The sequence below is a fragment of the Equus caballus genome, chromosome X (genome assembly GCF_041296265.1).
Source record: "Equus caballus isolate H_3958 breed thoroughbred chromosome X, TB-T2T, whole genome shotgun sequence".
Lineage (NCBI taxonomy): Eukaryota > Metazoa > Chordata > Mammalia > Perissodactyla > Equidae > Equus > Equus caballus.
In genome coordinates this window covers 45,073,239-45,092,078 of record NC_091715.1, presented here as the reverse complement: position 1 = coordinate 45,092,078, position 18,840 = coordinate 45,073,239, and the positions used below count along the sequence as shown (strand labels likewise).

At 50.2% G+C, this 18,840-nt stretch overlaps 1 protein-coding gene across 11 annotated transcripts in view; it reads right to left on the bottom strand.

Annotated features, from left to right (window-relative positions):
• The window catches only part of IQSEC2 (IQ motif and Sec7 domain ArfGEF 2), a 78,126-nt gene that overhangs the window by 15,896 nt on the left and 43,390 nt on the right, over positions 1–18,840 (bottom strand). For 9 of the 11 annotated variants that reach the window (XM_023634196.2, XM_070257059.1, XM_070257056.1 and 6 more), the window contains 2 exons: positions 3,245–3,506; positions 1,902–2,303 (listed from right to left, as the gene is read on the bottom strand). In XM_023634196.2, the coding sequence (XP_023489964.1) occupies positions 1,902–2,303; positions 3,245–3,506 (664 nt within the window). Of the gene's footprint in view, positions 1–1,901; positions 2,304–3,244; positions 3,507–4,362; positions 4,510–6,136; positions 6,323–18,840 lie in introns of those variants that run through there. The other 2 variants (XM_070257058.1, XM_023634198.2) reach the window with 2 other exon arrangements.

The following is an 18,840-nucleotide window of genomic DNA, read 5'->3' as shown; positions in this document are numbered from 1 at the left end:
GTGATGGGATGTCACTTCCAAGATTAGGTTGTGAAAGGCTTGAGCTTCCATTACTCGCTTGTGCTCTCTCTCTCAGACCCCTGGCTCTGGGGGAAGCCATGCCATGAGCAGTCCTATGGAGAAGCCCACATGGTGAGGACCTGAATCCTCCTGCCAACAGCCAAGTGAGTGAGCTTGGAAGCAGACCTGTCAGCCCCAGTCAAGTCTTTAGAGATTGCTGTCCCACCCTACAGCTTGATTGCAGCCTCATGAGAGACCCTGAGCCAGAATCACCAACCAAGCCACTCCCAGATTCCTGGCCCTCAGAAACTATATGAGATAATAAATGTTTGTTGTTTAAGCTCAGTCTTTAAGTTCAGTTTTAAGCTACTAAATTTTGGGGTCATTTGTTACACAGCAATAGATAACTAATACACATCAGACTTGGATAGCACTGAGAGCTGGGCCCAGGCCTGGTTCCTCAATCTTGCCATCAGACTGTGAGCCCCTAACCCTCATTTCCTCCTTGAGGGATGGGTCCAGGCCCAGTTTCTCTTTTTAGTTCAGCTCAACACATTGCTTGACACAGAAGAGATGTTCAATTAAAATGTCTGTTGTATGAATAAACAGGTGAGTGATTTAGATCTCCCCTTTAATACTTCTTTCCTTTCCTCTACCCCCACTCCCCGCCCCACATATCCTTTCATTAGCTACAGGGAACATGCCCAGGCTGACAGCAGGGCCAGATCACAGAAGTTAGAGCAGAGTGATTTCTTCTCTTATAAAGCTTCATTTATTCATTCATTCAACAATTTCTGCCAAATACCTCCTTGGTTTTAGGAAGGAAACTAACATGTACTTAGCAGCTACTACATACTATGTGCTTTCATACGTATTACCTAGCTGAACTGAATCTTCAAAACAGTTATAAAAGAAGGTTTTATCTCCATTTTATTGATCATGTTTCAGTAAGGTTAAACAGTTTGCCCAAGGTCACATAGCTGGGAAATAGCAAACCTGGGATTGGTACCTGAGCAGCTATGCTGATACACCCCAAGCCCAGAACTGATCTCCCAACACCATCACTGCCTGCTGGATTCCCACCCTTCCATGCTTTTGCTAATTCAATGCCTATTCAAGCAACACCCTCCCAACTATCTCTGACTTGCTGAATCTTATCTGTCTGGTAAGGCCAAGCTCCAGTGTTGTTTTCTCAAAGAAGCCTTCTCTGGTTCTCCCAGAAGAAAGTTTCTTCTCCCTCCCCTGGGTTCCCACAGTACCAAATGTGATCCTTTCTCATGGCTCGGAGCACACTCTACTTCAGGAGGCAGTCATGTGTCTGCCATGTGTCTGTGCCAGGCAGCACATGGGAGATCCTTGAGAACAAGAACCCTGGGCCGGTTCATCTGTCTCCTCCACGGTGCCCAGAACAAAGCCTGGTCTGTGGTATAAGGGAAAGAGCACAGGCTTTGGAACCAGACAGAGCTGAGTTCCAATCCAGTTTGGAAAAGTCACTTTACCTCTCAGGGCCTTGGAGCCTCAGTGTCCTCTGTAAAATCGGGATAACGATCCCCATCTCACAGGTCATTATGAGGCATACCCGGCACCTGGCACAGAGTGGGAGCTCATCACCTGTTAGTTAGGCCTTAATTTGATAGTGGATGAAGTGCAAAAGAGTGAGAACTTTAATTTTCTTACGTGTTCTCTACACCCAGATTTTTAACTTGCTTGTTTTAACTATATAATTTTTTGTCCTGCCAATTCTTTCTCATCATTCTCACAGTCCCTACTCAGTTGGTAGCTATTTGTTGTTATCAAATGCTTGTTGGGCAACTTCTTTTAGTTTGAAGTGTACGTAAAAAGTTGCAGGAGTAGCCAGAGCATGGGGATGGGGAGGAAAGGATCTTTTCAGGGATGCTGACCTGTTTGGAGAAGGAGTCCTCTAGCTCTGTGATGTCATTGGAAAACTCTCCAGATGTGGTGACGGAGCTTCCCCCACCATCGATGCCCCCTCCACAGGAGCCTCCATATGGGAGCCCCCGTTCAAGCCGGTGACTCCGGGCACCAGCCATGGCACCCTCGTCCAGCGAGGCAGGCTTGCCCTCGAAGTACGCGGGGTTCTGTGCCTTCTCGTACTCCTCAAAGGAGAACTGCATCCGCATGTTGGAAAGGATGATGCGGCGGGACATGCGGCTCTCTGAAGCTGAGCTGCGGAGCCGCTCAAAGTTCTTGTTCATGCGGTACTGGCGGAAGGCTGTCTGGATGGTCCTGGCAGCCCTGCGGCTCAGGAAGGAGCCCCCATACTTCCTCTCCAGCATTTCCACCTGGCAGGGGAGGGTCGAGGGGAACAAGGTCAGAACTCACTACAGCCTCCTCTCCCTGGGCCTCAACCACACAGCCACCCAAGTCACAGCTAACTGCTCACGGCTGCCTGAGTGCACCAGGCTGAGCTCTGTGTTGTTCTCACTTTAATCTCAGATAGCACTTGCCACACAGGACAGGGTCGTGGTTTTCTTTTTTTTATTTACAGGAAGTAGATATTCAGTACTCAAAAAAAGTTAAGACAAAAGAGAGAAGCCCAAAAAGGAAAGAAAGGAAGAAAGAGATTGAGAGCAAGAAGGAGGAAAGGAAGGAGGAAGAGAGGTGGGGAAGAAAGGGAGGGAGAAGGGCCGAGAGGGGAGAGAGGGAAAGAGGGAGGGATGGAGGAGGGAGGGAAGGGAGGGGGGAGGGAGGGAGGAAGGAAGGAGGGAAAGAAGGAAGATTGGTTCACCTACAGTCCCAACACCTAGGTGTAAACCACAATTAACATTTTGGTATATGTCCTTCCACCTTTTTATTTTCTATATATAGGATTTTGTGTCCCCCCCTGCCCCCCCCCCCCCCGCACCTTTTTTCAGCTAAACAATATCTTGTGTAATATATGGGATACATTGTAGCACACTGTTCTGAAATTGCCAACATATGTGTGTGTTTCTCCCGTTAGACAGATTTTTGAGGCCCAGGTCCAAGTCTCATTCATCTTTATACCCCAGTGCCCGGCATGGAGCTCAACCACTGCTGAGTGAATACAAGACTCAGTGGATGGGTAGCGAATGAGTAAGTGAGTCCCCATTAGGGTAAAGGGTCCTGGAGCCAGTCTTATCCCTTTCCAGTCCCGCTATCCTTCCCTAGATACCGCCTTCAAGTGCCACATCCCAATCCCTCCCTTGTTCTCTCACACCCCCATTCCCACTCCCATTCCCAGCCAGAGCCATCTTGTCTGCACCTTCTTGTCCTGCAAGTCCGTAGAGAGTTCATAGCTGTCCGATAGGGCCTTGGAGCGCTTTATCTCCTCCTCTTCCTGCTTCCTCAGGGCGACACTGGCTGGCTGGAGGCGAGCCCGCTGAGCCCAGGGAAGGCCCACCCCAGCAGGGGGGCCCCCCATGTGGCTACTGGTGGGGGGCAGCTGGCTCAGCCGGTAGGGGGGTTGGCTCCCAGGACTATCAACCGCTGTGCTCAGGTCACTGCCTGGGGCATCACCCTCCACACTGTGGGGATGAGATAAGATGAGCCAGGATGTGGGAACAAGAGACAGGCCTGCTGGGCCAGACTGAGAGTGGGTGGACCAGATCCCTTTCCACAACCCCCTCCTCCCCAGTTTCCTCACACATATAGGGACCCCAATACTTAAAGGCCACAGGGGAGTCCTACTCCCCAAGCTGTCTCCTCTCCACCCTCACAGTCCCTTCCCTTCAGGCTCCCCTTGCTTTCACAGCCCTATCCTCATTCTCCTTCAGCCTCTTTCCCTCATAGATCCATCCTCAAACGCCCTCGCCCCCCTCACAGACCCCATCCCCTCACAGCTCCATCTTCTTAGACTCCTTTCCCTCAAGGCTGGGCCTTCTCATAGTCTTGTTCCCAGTCCTACTCATCCCTCACAGCCTGGACTCCTCATGGCCAAATCCCCTCACAGCCTTATCCCCAGACTAGTTTCCCCCCAGTCCTGTCCCCTCAAGTCCCTTTTTCTCATAGTCCTGGCCCCTAACAGCTCCATACCCAAAGCCTCCTTCCCCTATCGACCAGGTCCCTCACAGCTCCACCCCTCCCCCCAGACCTCTTCCTCTCACAGCTCCATCCCCTCATGGCTCTGTCTCCAACATGGTGTGGTTTCCCTCCCAGCTTGATCCTCAGCACCACTCCAGATCAGTCCTGTCCCCAGGCCCGAGGCTTCCTCCTGCATCCTGCGCCTCTAGGCTCTCCCCTCCCCTGCTCAGCCCTTCCCCCTGCAGCCCCGCCCCTGCCCTCAGCCGCCTGGATTCTGGCCTGGCCAGTTCTCAGGGTTCCCTGGCTGCAAGGGTATAGGCACGGTGACAGTGGGAGGCGCCTCCCATCCAGCATCCTCACAGGTAAAGAGCTGCTCTGCGGGACAACTTCCTTTTTCTCCTCATGGCCCCCTCTGCTCAGCTGGGGGAGGGGAGCATAGGTCTTGAGGCTGAAGAGTAGCAGAAGCTGAGCACTGGGCCTTGCCTGCCCTGGTTACCCAGAGCTGTTGTTCTGCCAGACCTACTCCCATGGTGCCATGGCAACCAGGCTGCCAGGGAACCCAGGTAGCAACAGAGCCCAGGTGCCCTGAGCTGAGCAGGTATGGTGAGGAGCCAAAGAAGCAGGGAGAACAGAGGGGGAGTGTCGGGAGGGGAGGAACATGCAGGTGAGGCATGGAGGGGTTTGGTGGGGAATGGGTGTGGCTGGGGCCCAGAGAATAATCTTGTTTGCGCAGGCACAGGGTTGAGGGGGCTTAAGGGGTGAGAGGGTTAAGGGGCCACTCCCTAGCCGCCACTTGGCAGAGGTCAGGGTGCAGGGCGGGGACGAGCTGGGGTGGCTGTAGGGGGGCTCCCTACCACTGCAGGAGCTTGAGCTGCATCAGGCCTGCCAGCCTTGCAGAAGAGCACTTTGGGCTGAGGGCTGGCGCAGTGGGGAGGCTGCACCCACAAGGCTGGGTCCTGGGCTGCAGCAGCGGGGCTGGCTCAGCCCTGGTGGGAGCTCCTGCCCACTGCTCATCCTCCACCCTCCCAAGTGTTAGTCTGCAATATTGCCAGGAGCAAGGTGGAAACAGACTAGGGGGCTGCTTTCCACCCCCAATTCTCTCTCCTCCTGGGCCTCAGGGGCCTGTGAAGTCCCCCTCCAGAGGTCAGACCCAGCCCAGCCCCTTGCCCCCAGGCACCTAAGATGCTCCCCTCCTTCACCTCGGTACTGCAGGATCCTGCCCATCAACCTCTCAAACCTTTCCCATCCCAGCACACGGCTCAAGCCCAGTTTTGATCAACTCTCTCCTTTGTTCATGAACTATCTGTAGCTCCCACTGCCCACAAGAGATAGCCCAAGTTCCTTATTGTGGCATTTGAGGCCTCTCCAAGACACGATAACTAAATGCTTATAGAGCACTTAGCACGTTAGGCACTGTTCTTATCACTACACATTTAATAATTTGTTTACTCCTCATAATACCCTATAAGATAGGTATTGTTACTAATCTTCATTTTACATATAAAGAAACTAAGGTCCAGAGAGGTTACGTAACATATCTATGGTCACAGAGCTATTAATGATAGAGCCAGGATTCAAATTCAGGCAGTCTGACTCCAGAGCTCCCACTCTTAAACATTAAGCCATACTGCGGGGTTGACTGCCAGCCCCCCATCCCATCCCACTCTGCCCTCCAGCCCGGCCCAGATCCTATTTCTCCCAAATACTCCTCTGCTTTCCACCTCCAAAACTGCTCATACAGTACCTTCCACCTGGAATGCATTCCCTATCATCTCTGCCATCTGCAATCTGAGAAATCCCCCCACATCTTAGTTCCATCAAGATTCAGGTCATACGCCACCACTAAGAAGCCCTCCTGAAGCCCGCCTCCAGCCAGAAATTATTGCCGATCCTGTTCAGGGCTCCCACACACAGCACATGTCTGTCCTTCTTTTTATGGTGCAGGTTAGCTTTGGCAAAGCGTGACAGCTATTTGTGTTCATGACTCCCAGAATCCCAGCACAGGAAGAGAATTGGATAATCTCCTAGCTAGCACAGAGCGCAAGGCCTGGAGCAGAGTAGGTGGTCAATAAAAGCTTCTAGCATGAGGGATTCAATGAACAGCTCTGGTGGCCGTGCTGGTAAGTCCTCTCACCTGAACTTTGACCACAGCCTCCAGTCTCCTCTGCCAATCTGTTCTCCATCCTGTGGCCAGAGGGAGCTTTCCAAAGGACGAATCTGACCATTTTGCTCTTCCACTAAAACCCTTCCACAGCTCCTCATAACTCATTCAATAAACAACAATTGAGCACTTTCTATATGCCAGGCACAGTGCTAAGTGCTGGAAATAAAACAGTGAACAAGACACATCAAATTTGTTCCCTCGGGGAGGTGACATTATAGTAGAAGAAACAGACTATAAATATATACTATCATTTCAAGGAGAGATAAATGCGAGGAAGGAAACTACAGCAGAGTGATAAAAGGTGCTGTTTTAGATGCAGTGGTCAGGGAAGGTCTTTTTGAAGAAATGGCATATAACCAGAGCCCTGATGAAAGTGAAGAAGTGAGCTGTGTGGTTATCTGAGGCAAGGGCAGTCCAGACAGAGGGTAGAGCCAGTGCAAAGGCCCTGAGGTAGAACTGTGGCTGGCATGTGTGAGGAACAGCAAGGAGGCCAGTGTACCTGGAGCAGAGTGAACAAGGGGAAAGTGACAGTAGATCATGAAGGGCACTGAGCCCACTATAAAGACTTTGACTTTTGCTCTGATTGAGATGAGGGATGTGATCTAACTTGGGTTTTGCAGGAATCATCCATAGGATAACCTCCAACTTCCTCACCAAAGCCATGGATGGCTCTCCTGACATGACCCCTGCCTCATACACCCTCTGCCCCATTACCCCAACCTGGCTACCTCCTGCTCACCCTTCAACATTTAGCTCAGCTGTGCCCTTCCATGTCTGCCTGCCCCTTCCACACAGTTTGGCTTACAGGTCCTTCCTCTGTGCTGCCATAGGACCCTAGAGTCACCTTTATCCTTAGGGCAAGGGCATTAATTAGCTCATTGAAGCCTGGCAACTTATTGAGGCAGATGCCATTAGCCCCATGTTATAGATGAGGACACTGAGGCTCACAGAGGTGATGCAAACTTGCCCGAGGTCATGCAGCTATTAAGTGAGAAAATCAGGATGCAATCCCAGGGCCCAGGCTGTCTTTTCATGACATCTCGTTGCCTGTCCCCACTTCTGGTCCCATGCTGGCCCTCACTCTCCACTCTTTAGCAATTCCCCCCTTGAGAGCTCACGCCTGTTTTGATTGCAAAGGGAATAGTGGCAGGGAGGTCAGGCTGTCAACACAGGTTCCCCCAAGAGGGCCTGGCAAAAAGGACAGTGCTTGAGGGTATTGCTCCTGATGTCATACATACTACTGAAGAAATGGGACGCAGGGACGTGGAATCCCTTAACTCAGAGCCCCCAAAACTCTCAGGGACATGTTGATCACATGGAAAATCTCTCTTCTCTCTCCCGCACATGCTCATTTACACACATGCACACATACAGAACATGCTCTGCAGTAAAAAGCTAGGCAGGCCTAAGCTCAGGTCCTGAGTGCCATTTACCAGCCGGGTGTGCCTGGGCGTGGCCCTTCACCTCTCTGCACCTGTTTCTCATCTGCACAGGGCCGGAAGAAATGCAGTTCCCTGTTTGGATTCCTGGACTTCAGAAAGGGCCTGGGAGACCCCACTCTCTCTGGACTCCTCCACGCTAGGAGCAAAGAAAACACACACATGCACACACACACCCATGTGCACTGTCTGCTGGGCTATTTTGTGGGGGAAACTGGAGCACATCCTCTCAAGTGGGAGAAATAAACCACGTTACACAAATAACCACAGTACAAAGCTGAAAGTTCTCAGGGCTGGGGAACAGAGGAAGTGCTGGGGGAGCTCAGGAGAGAGCTTCCTTCTGCTTGGGGGTGGCTGAGCAGAATAAAGATAAACTTGCACTTACAGCACAACTTCCCTGTGTCAAGCATTTTCTGAACATTATTTAATCTGCATGGCAAACATGAAGGAAGAATTAGGATTCCTATTTTACAGGTGAGGAAAAGGGTCCAAGGGGGAAAGTCACTGCCAAAGGTCTCAGAGCTAGCAAATGGCAGAACAGGGACTCAAAGCCCAGAGCCTGTGCTGGTTCCCCTGCTACCTTGAAGGCTTCCTGGGAGAGGAAGCTATTGAATGGGTCCTACCTAGGAGGAGTTGGTAGAGATGAGGAGTGAGGGGCCTGGTGAGCCAAGGCACTAAGATGGGGAGAAGTGGGGCAGGATGTTCCACAGGGATTCATAGTGGGGGCACTGACCCTCTCCAGATGATGTTCCTAATGGGAGGTCTCTCTCCCTCCTTCCCTTTATTGGCACTACCTAGAGCCAGATAGCCAGCAGGGGATGGGATCAGGATGCAGTTGCCATGGAAATGAATGGGGGCTGTTGCTATGGCTACCATAAGACATAAGACGAGGGCAAGAGGAAGCTAGGGATGCTGAGGACTATCCCCATGACAACTTGGGCGAGAAGCGGGGGACCGGAAGTGAGAGACAAGAAAACAAGACGTGGAGGTCAGCAACACCTAGATGAGGCCTGGGGCATTGGGCTCTGGAAGAAGACTGGGCAAGGAGACTGGACCGAGTGGAGGGGTGGGGGCAGAGGGGCGGAGGGACTCCAGTCACCTCCCTCTCTTCTGATAGCTCTTCTGCAAGCTGTTTCTGCTACCCAATCCCAGCACCACAGAGATTCCAACCTTGAGGCCAGCCTGGCTTGGCACAGGGGCCGGCCGGGGAGAAGGAGGCCATCAAAGGGGCCTACGGGTTATACAGTGGGCAAACACAGGCTTAGGAGCACACGGACCTGGGTTTGAATCCCAGCTCTGGTTCTTTGCAGCCCTAAAAATAACAGTTGTCGTTGACTGAATAGTTACTCTTTGCTAGGCCCAGCAACTCTGCAAGGTCTGGGTTGTTCTCCCTGAAGTGGATAACACAGATGAGGAAACTGAGGTGCAGAAAAATGAATTAATTTGCCCAAAGTCTCAAAGCTCAGCAGTGATGGAACTAGGATTCAAAACAAACGCTCATGCTCTTACCCACCACCTGACATGAGCAGCCCCTCCAAGGTGGAATCCTTGCATCCTCTAGCTCCCCATGCCTTCCCACAGTAGCACACAGAGGGCCAGATGCTGGGTAAATATTTGTGCAGTGTGTGAGTGAGGAGGCAATCCAGGAAGCCAGAAAGACTGAGGTTAGATTGAAGAAGTGCATAGCTTCGAAAGCAATGACTCATGGGTTTGGCTGGCCAAGGGTAGAAGATCCAGACAATTGGGATGGACTTTACGAACCATCTGATCCCACAGATCCAAACTGAGGCCCAAAGAGTCAAAGTGACTTGCCCAGGGTCACATAGGACAAGAACCCAAATCCCCTACCTTCCAGGGTAGTGTCCCACTTTTAGTTTTTTAGCTGAATTTGTCCAGCACCCCCCATCCCCACACCTTTAAGCTCCTAGACATGGGCAACAGCAGGCTACTTGCACTTCCTAGGCTATGGCAAGCTGACCCATATCACCATGGCTGTACTCATGCTCTTCCTTTGTTTCTTCTGCCCAGGAGGTCCTCCCTCTCCCCTTCACCCGCAGACTTCACTGCTTGGGTGAGCTCATCTGCATCTTGCAGCACCCTGAGCAGGTGAGCCATCCTGGGAAGTCAGTTCTGACTTACTCCCACCCTCTACAGAACCTGACAGGGTCAGCTACTCCCCACTCTATGTCTCATGCACATTCATGTCACAGGCAGTCCTTATCACCAACTAACTTGTGATTCCTTCTTGAAGTGTCCATCCCCCACCCTGCCCCTGTTCCCCAAGGGCAGTGGCCTAGTATGATTCACCTCTGTGGACCATCCATGCCCAGGCCAGGGCCCAGCATACAGCACGTGCTCAGCAGCTGCCTTGGGGCCCTAAGACCACAGGTAGCAGTCATGTGTGTCTGTACATCTGTGTGACCATCCTGCCTGACAACTGTCATCCTAAAAGCCACAGCCCCACATGATCAAAAGCCACCCACAGTCACCCATCCAGTCTTATGATTATCTCCACCAGGCACATGCAGAGAGCCTGCCAGACACAGAAAGTCACCACCTCACACAGTCGACCTCACACTCAGAATTGCTCACCCTCAGCTTCACACAATCACATTCCCTCAGATACATAACAGTCCACAGTATCTCACTCCTGATAGACCTGCCTGGCCTCACATAAAGACATGCACACATATGCGCAAGCACACACGTTTCCCTCACAACTGATAGAAACCTTCCCCTTCCCACAGCACAGGCCCTGAGCCAATTCAGTTGCCTACACAGGAGTCTATACGATGGCTCCCATGATGGCCATCTGACCTTGACTTGCCCTCTCCCTCCATTTAGTTGAACCCCTGCTCCCCCTACTTCCTTCTACCTCCAGTCAAATGAAGGGTAGAATGGTCTCCTCCTCCCTAGCCACAGGTCACCTAGACTCACACGCCCTGGAGAGCCAGTCGAACAGAGCAGTCTACATACCATTCCACAACATGACCTTGGAGCTCTCCCCAGGTTATTGTCCATGCTATCCCTGTCTCCTGTAATGCTGCCTCACTTCTGCCACCTATTCAAACCCTTCCCAGCCTTACACTCTTGCCCCTTTTTCTCCAACAAGCCCTCCTGGACACCACCCCACCTAGCCCACCTTGACAGCTCCTTCCTCTTTGGGCCAGGAACATATTTTGCTCATTACTGCAGCCATATGTGCTCAATCATTTCTGCCCATCATACTTTGCCTACTTTCCCAAAGCATTTCTCACCTCCCTTGGCAGATGGAGAACTTATGGAGAACACAGCCACTGTCTTACTTTTTATCCCTCACAGTATTTTAGCCTGAAGCCTTGCACACAGTAGGTGCTCAAGCAATACCTTCTGGAAAAGCAAATAAGGGAGAGAGAAAGAGAGAGGGAAGGATGGAGGAAGGGATGGAGGGAGAGGGGAAACAAATGAGAATTTGAATGAGTGGATGAGTAGATGAGTTGAGTGACTAAATGAGTTAAGCAAAGAGTGAGGGAATCAGGTAAGCCTCCAGGAAAGCTACAGGATCAGTGTGATGGGGATGTTGAAGGGAGGAAGGAAAGAAAGGAGAGGAAGGACTCTCACCTGGGCCTTAATCAAAACCAGAGCCACTAACCACTGCACACTTGCCCAACCGTGCACCAGACTCTATGCTGGGCTCCTTGCATTTTCTTGCTAATCTTCATGACAATCCAGAAAGGTAGATATATTCTCACTGTACTCGGGAGGAAAATGAAGCTTAAGGAGAAGAAAATACTTGCTCAAGGTTACACAGATAGTAAGTAAGTGACAGAACCAGAAGGTAAACTCAGATTTGTCTCATGCCAAAGGCTCAAAAAGGGAAAGTCGGGGTATGAGACCTCCTGGCGTTGCTCCTGACAGAGACACATCATAGAAGGTGTGGGTCTTACAGCCCATAAAAACACCTTCCACCCACCTGCCAACAGCCTCCAGGGATTCTTAGAACCAGCTTCTGGCAGGAAATATTCAGGGTCATTGTATCTGGGGAAAACGGCTTCCCCTCAGATTCAGAGATCCCTCAAGTTGTAAAATCAGAACCTTGAAAGTACAGAATCAAGGACTCTTAACATCACAGAATATTAAAATCACATCATCAGAATTTGTTTTAAATGGTAGAATCATTAAATCTTAAAACCACAGGATTGGAGAATCCAAAAATCACAGCATTGTAGAAATAGAAACCACAGAATTGCATGGAATGTGTCACTGAATTATCATATCTTAAGTTCATAAGTAATCATAGCTTCTTAAAATTGTAGCATCTCAGACTGACAGAACGTCAGAGCTGGAGGAGCCCTTGGAAATCCTCTGATCCAACCCCCCTCCTCCTTTTACCCACTGGGAAACCTGGTAGCAGAAAGGCCAAGCAACATGTCCAAGTTGGCCAACTCAGGTCACCTTGGGCTGATGGGCTGGAGAAGGCAACAGGCTTGCCCATGGTGGGAGCACCACACCACTCATTCACTTATTGAGTGCTTTTTGGGTGTTAATATTACCATGAATCAAAGCCTACTCTCTCTCCCAGTCCTGGATAGGAAAGAAGGTAAGGCCCTGGGGGGGTTGGGGAGAGGGAAGCGGAAGTGGGGTGGAACATACATCAGACAGAGAGAAGAGATCAGCTTTTATTGATGGAAATTCCTTTGTACACAGCGACACGACACGCACTCTGAAAGGCCTATGGAAGTAGCAGGGGGCATGGGACAAGGCCTTCAAGCAGTGGAGGAGATGGCAGCGATGGCCACAGCGAAGGAAAGAGCGACGGGGAACTAGGCAGGCTGGGTCCCGCCCCCGTCTGGTCCTCTGAGCCCTAGGCACCCTGCATCTCTGTTTGTGCTCACAGAGGACAGAGGTAGGTCCTTGGGATGTCATTTAGAGACCTCTCCAGGAGTGGCAGGCTCCAGGGTGCCTGGGAAGTGGGGTGCAGGTGTGGGAGAGTCCAGGTTCCAAGCTCCAAGCTCCAAGCTCTGCTGCTCCCACATTTTAGTCAGACCTAGGGCTCCAGCCTTTATAATTTGGGGGCTGGAGTCCAGGGGAGACAGCAGTGGGGGGTGGGAATTCCAAGAAGGAGGTGGGGGAGGGAGGGGCATGATGCTTGCCCATCTGGTTCCTGAAGCAGGGATGGGGTCCCATGGGGGATCGCAGGGGCGGGGTGGGGCTGGTTAAGGCTTTTGCTTCTGCATAGAAAATGACCCTTGTCCTCTCAGTTACCGAGAGGAGGGACTACTGCACTCGGAGGCCGGACAGCAGAACTGATGAGCGTCTTCCTCTTCCTCTTCCTCAGTTTCCTCCTCCTCCTCCTCTTCCCTGGGGCCAGGAAGGGCAGGGTAGAGGCCACAGGCGGCAGGTGACAGAGAGAGGCAGAGGCATTAGTTTGCAGAGCAGGGGAGATACATGAAGGGCTGGAACCCGGGAGCTGGGGCTAGGATGGGGGTCTGAATGGGGAGGCCAGTAGGACGGATTATGCAGGGCCACACCCAATTCAGTCTCCAAGGAGTCTGTTGCTGGTCCCCTCCTGGGACAGCCCTCCCCCACACCCAGGCTGGGCTCAGTCTTAAGGTCATGCCCAGAGTATATGCCCTGACAGGTGCCCAACCTCATTTTAATATAAATAGTAGCAACTTGCTCTATGCTGGCACTTTACGTATATCATCTCACTTAACCCCTGCAACAACTCTGCATCATTTTAGAGACAAGGGAATAGAAGCTTGGCAAGGTTAGATAAGCTGCCCAAGCTCACGTAGTTAGGTGAGTGGTAGAGTCTGGACTTAAACCTGGAGTTCTTGGAGCTCCAAGTCTCAGACTCGTTCTACCAGGTCCTTTGGGTGAACTTGGCAGTATCTGTAGAAATCCACTCTGCCCTTGAAGGACAAAGATTTGCATTTCCTCAAGGCTCGGGGTCAGGAAAACAGAATGGAATATGGCAAGCCCACAGCTTTGGAAGCAAATAAACCTGGGTTCTAATGCCAGCTCTACAAGTGCTTCCAGGCTATGTCCCCCGGGTATGTTATTGCCCCTTTTAGAGCCTCGGTTTCCTCATCTGTAAGCATCATGGAGCTCATGATGCCAACTCCACAGGATTGTTGCAAGGACTAGAACATACGTCAAGTGCCTGGCAAACAAGAGCAATGTGAATATGGTGGTGGTTATTGTTAACTGCTCATGAACTGAATCTAATTCCCAAGGTGGCTGTTTGTACCTACACAGACGTGTCACAGTACCCACACAGCAGCGAGGAGGAGTCAATGCAGGAACAAGTGCCTGTCCCTAGGTACTGGGGAGTGGTACCAGGGGCCAGTCTGCATGTGGCACTCACTGGAGCTGGGCTACAGTTTCTTGGGGTGGATGGACAGACAGTTGGGCTAGGGGAGGACCACGTGCCTTGGGAGTGAAAGGCTGATTTTCTGGGGCTAGCCAATGAAACAGTCTCACCTCACTCCCAGATCCCTTGGCTCAGGGGAGGCAGTAAGTATGGAATCCAGGAAACTAGAGGATGGGGAAGAGATGAGAAGGAAAGAGGACAGGCAAGGGAAGGCACTGCTGTCCATCTGACAGACAGACAAGCATGCACATGCGTACACACACAGGCACACAAGCACACATGCACACCTTCCTCATATTCAGAGCTCCCTCTGACACATTGTTCCACAAAGTCACTGAGCCAGCAAAACTACATGAACCAGGGCTCAAGTCCTAGGAAAGTAACTCCATTCTGAGTCTCCCATTCTTCATCTATAAAAGGAGAAGAAAACTCCACACCTCTCAAGGCTATCACGAGGAACAAATTATCTCTCAGTCCCACTGCTTATTCCTCTTGTATTCAGACCAGGCCTCTGCTACCCCTCACCCTGACACTGCAGTCACCTCCTGATTTCTTCTCCCTACCCTCTTGGACCTGTTAGCCTTCCTAATGGAGTCTTTAAGCATGAATCTCTTCTGCTCAGACACCCACCTTGGCTCCCCATTGCTTCCTGGATAAAATGCAGACTCCTCAACTTGGCATTCAAGGCTCCCCCACCATATGGCCTCACCTGGTCTTTCCTGTCAGGTGGAAAAAGCATGGGCTTTAGAGTCAGACCTGGGTTTCCAGATCAGCCCCACCACCTACTAGCTGGGTGACCTTGGGTCCATTTCTTCACCTCTCTAGGATTTATTTTCCTTATCTGCAAAAAATGAGAAAATATCTATACTGCAGGATGAGGTGGGATTAAACAAATTCAAGTATGTAAAGCACTTGCCACAGGGCAGGTTTGGTGCTTTACACACAGTAACTATTATTATTACTGTCATTATCAGTGGCATCAATGTTATCCTGCTCACTCATACCCAGCCTGCATCAAACTAGCTTGTTCATTATTCCATCAGCATGCCCAGCCTTTTCATGCCTCTATGCCTTTGCTAACTTTGTTTCTTCCTTCTGCACAGATCTCTGCCTATTAAAATCCTATCTGAACTTGACAGCCCAGCTCAAATACTGCTTCCTGCACAAGTCTTCCCTGACTCCCAACCAGAAGTATTCTCTGCTTCCTCCTAGTTCTAGCATCCATGTGCTTGGTCAAGGATCTCCATTTGTTGCTTTGAGCTTTCCAGAAGCATTTCTTTCACCAATCCCCTCAACGCCCTTGTATTTTTCCCACTACCACCATTGCTCTCCTTCTCTGTGAGAAAAAGAGGGCCCCTATACTATTTAAGGCCAGTCCCTCCAGGGCCTAGGCTCTGGAATCCACCCCTGCTACCTCCTCCACAACAATCATCCCCTCTCTTTCCCATATTTCAACCTCTCCCTCTCTGTTGCCTCCTTCCTACCAACATTTATAGAAGCTCAAGTCTCTCCCATCTGGGAATAAAAACCCTCTATCTGCCCCCACATCTCCCTCTAGCAATCACTGTCCCTCTCTCCTCTTCACAGCTAAGCTTCTTGAGAAATTCGTCTACACCGGCCATCTCCACCTCAGTACTCCCACAAGCTCTTCAACCCACTGCAATCTGCCTCATGCGCCCACCATGCTATGGAAACTTCTTTTAAGAAGGTCGCTCAAGACCTCCTAGTGGTTAAAGCCAATAGATTCTCTTCCACCTTCATCTTACTTCCCCCAGCTGTAACATTTGCCACTCTTAACAAGTCCGTCCTGAGTGCCAATGGCTCTTTCCTTCCTCTGCTTCCGTGAGCCCCCTCCCTGCTGGTTTTCCTCCTACTTCTCTGCCCACCCCCATCTCTTCTTCCTCTCCCCATTCCATATGTGTTGGTACCTCTTCCCCAGTTCTGCTCTGGTCCTCTTATCTTTCATTCCACACTGTCAGTGATCTCATTCCATTCCATAACTTCTGGTATGGCTGAGGACCCCTGCATCTCTCTCTCTGGCATGGATCTCTCTCCCGGGTCCCAGACCCATCAAGCCTAATGCTTGCTGGAAGCTCCACCAGGATGGCCCTTAGGGCCTTCAGAGCTCACAGGGACCTCTAACTCAGCATCTTACCACTGTAAACCTGTCCTCCTGTATTTCCCACCTTAGTGAAAGGCACTACTATTCATCCAGTCGCCCAAACCCAAAATACACCTGGGAGTCCTGCTAGATTCTTCTTGCTCCCTTAGTAAGTCAGTTACCAAATCCCACTGATTCTATCTCCTAAATGGCTCTAAAAGGCTATGCATGATCTGGCTCCTGTACCTCATCTTCTCCTCTCACTCCTTGTTTACTCTTTCTCCAATCATTCTGGTCTCCCGGCTGTCCCTTAAACATAACAAGCAGACTCTTGCCTCAGGGCCTTTGCATTCGATGCTCCTTCCATCTGGAACATAATGCCCCAGAGAGGTGAGGCACCAGAAACATTTTATATATTTAGTTGTTTATTTATTATCTGTCTCACCCACTGTAAGATCCACCAAGACAAGCATCTGTTTTGTTCAATGCTAAATCCCTAATGCCCAGCACAGTGTCTGACATACAATAAATATCAGTTGAATGAATGAATCCATTACCAGGCCTGAACACCACAACTTACTGTGAACTTCACCCTTGGTCATCTCCACCTCTCCCCCATTATTTAGTCAGTCTCTGACTCCAGTCCTCTCTTCCTCCCAATCACCTCTCAAATCCGTCTCCCCTGCTCTATCCCCACAGCCGCTACCTTAGCTTATCTCTCACTTGGATTACTGCAACAGCTTCCTCCCTAGTCTCCCTTCCTTCTAAAATGCTAATTCAATCAGGTTACTTTCCTACTCAAGAACTGCTCATGCCTCTCCAGCTGCCTACCACAAAAAAGAAGACTGAACTTCCCCAGACAGCTGTTTGAGCATGTCTAACCTCTGCACCCTACAATGTTAAGTTTCACCATTTCTCACCTCCAGGTCTTTGTGTATACTCTCAGAGCATCCTCCCCTATCCCTATCTTTCAAAATCTTTATGGACCTCGGATGACTGGCTCAAATACTACTTTCTTCAGGAAACCACCTGATTCACAAATCAGAAGTAATTCCTCTCCAAAATTCATAGAAAAGTAAGTGTCTCCAGTATCACTCAGGATCTCCAAGAACCAGGAATAGGATGGAAGTTAGTAATTATGTCTGAGACCAAGGACTTTGGGTGCTGGGTGAGCATTAATAAGGGTTCCCTTTTCCTCTTGCACTATTACCGTGGACTCATGTCCTTCTGGCTCTCTGCTAATGCCAACTCATCTTTGTCTCCTCCCTTTCTCTCACCTTCTATCAGGCCCATTTTATTAATAACTCTCAAAAGATTTAGATTCCATAATTTGAAAGTAAAATGTTTCTATATGAATGGTGCCCACTGGAGTAGTGCAATACAATAGCCCTGCTCGAATGCATGTCTTCTATGCCAATATCCCAGTTTAGGCCCTCTAGCTGGCCTCCACGCATACAATCCATTTCTCATACTGACTGCTAATACGATGTTTCTAAAACACAAATTTTGTCAAATTTCTCTCCTATTTAGAATCCATTCACATGACACTTCATCACGAGCAACATTGGTTCTTAACCTTTTTGGAGGAACACAAACCCTTTATGCATTTAATGAAAGCCATGGACCATCTCCCCAACAAAAAATGCACATAGGTATATACACACACACAGTTTGAATTCAATTTCAGGAGGTTCATGGGCTACCTGAAGCCCATCTGGAACCCATGCAACCCAGGTTAAGAACATCTGGCCCTACCCAATAACATCCAGGTTATTTTGCATATGCTGTTCCTTCTGCCTAGAATGTTCTTCCACACTTCACCCTTCTGTCTCTGGCTACCTTTTACTCATCCTCTAAGACTCAACCCTTAGGCCTAGTCGACCAGTACCAGCAGCCCTAGACGAGGCCAGTTCCCTACCTCTGGGCTTCCACAGCCCCCCATGCTCTCCTTTGTCGTAGCCCTCCTCAGTCTCCCCAACTCACTGGGAACTTGTGGAAGGCAAGAACTATTGCCCGGCATAGGCCCTGGCCACAGCAGAACTCCTTAAGTGTCTACTGAAATGAATACTAATAACAGCTACCCTTTTTAAAGTACCCATTGTGTGCCAGGTACTCAGTAAGGTCAATTCTATTTATGATCTCATCTACTCCTCAATAAATAAATCCCATGATGTTGGTGTTAAATTGTGTTCTTTTTAACAGAAAAGGAACTGGGCTCAGAGATGTGAAGTGAATTGTTTAAGGTCGCCCAGCTAGTGAGTGACAGAGTTGGGATCGAAAATGAGAGGTGTTGGCACCAATGCAAGGATTGGTCCACTATGCTTCCCTACCCTGGACTGTGAGATTGGGAGATGGCATCAGCAGAACAGGACCAAGAACCAGGGCCAGAAAGCCCTGCCCGGGTTCCATTTCCCAGGGCCACTTATTCTTATTTTCACTCCTGTGTCATCTTCCTGCCAAGACCAGGGACCTGGCTCTCTCTTCTTATAGTGCAATCCCCTCCAACCCATGTACTACTCTAAGCCTCCTCATCCCAAAGTCCCACTTTGGTCAGGCTCGTCCTTTGTTCCAGAACCATCTCCAGACATGTACAGCTTTTAGATCCAATCCAATCCAGTGCTACACTCTCGGCTATGAGGAAAACAAGAGACGAGTAGTCCCTGCCCTTCAAGCGTTGATAGCCACCCAGGAGTTTTACATGTACCATCTCTAATCCTAAAATCAACCCTGAGAGGTAAGTAGGCATTATCCTCATTACACAGATGAGGAAACAGAGGCT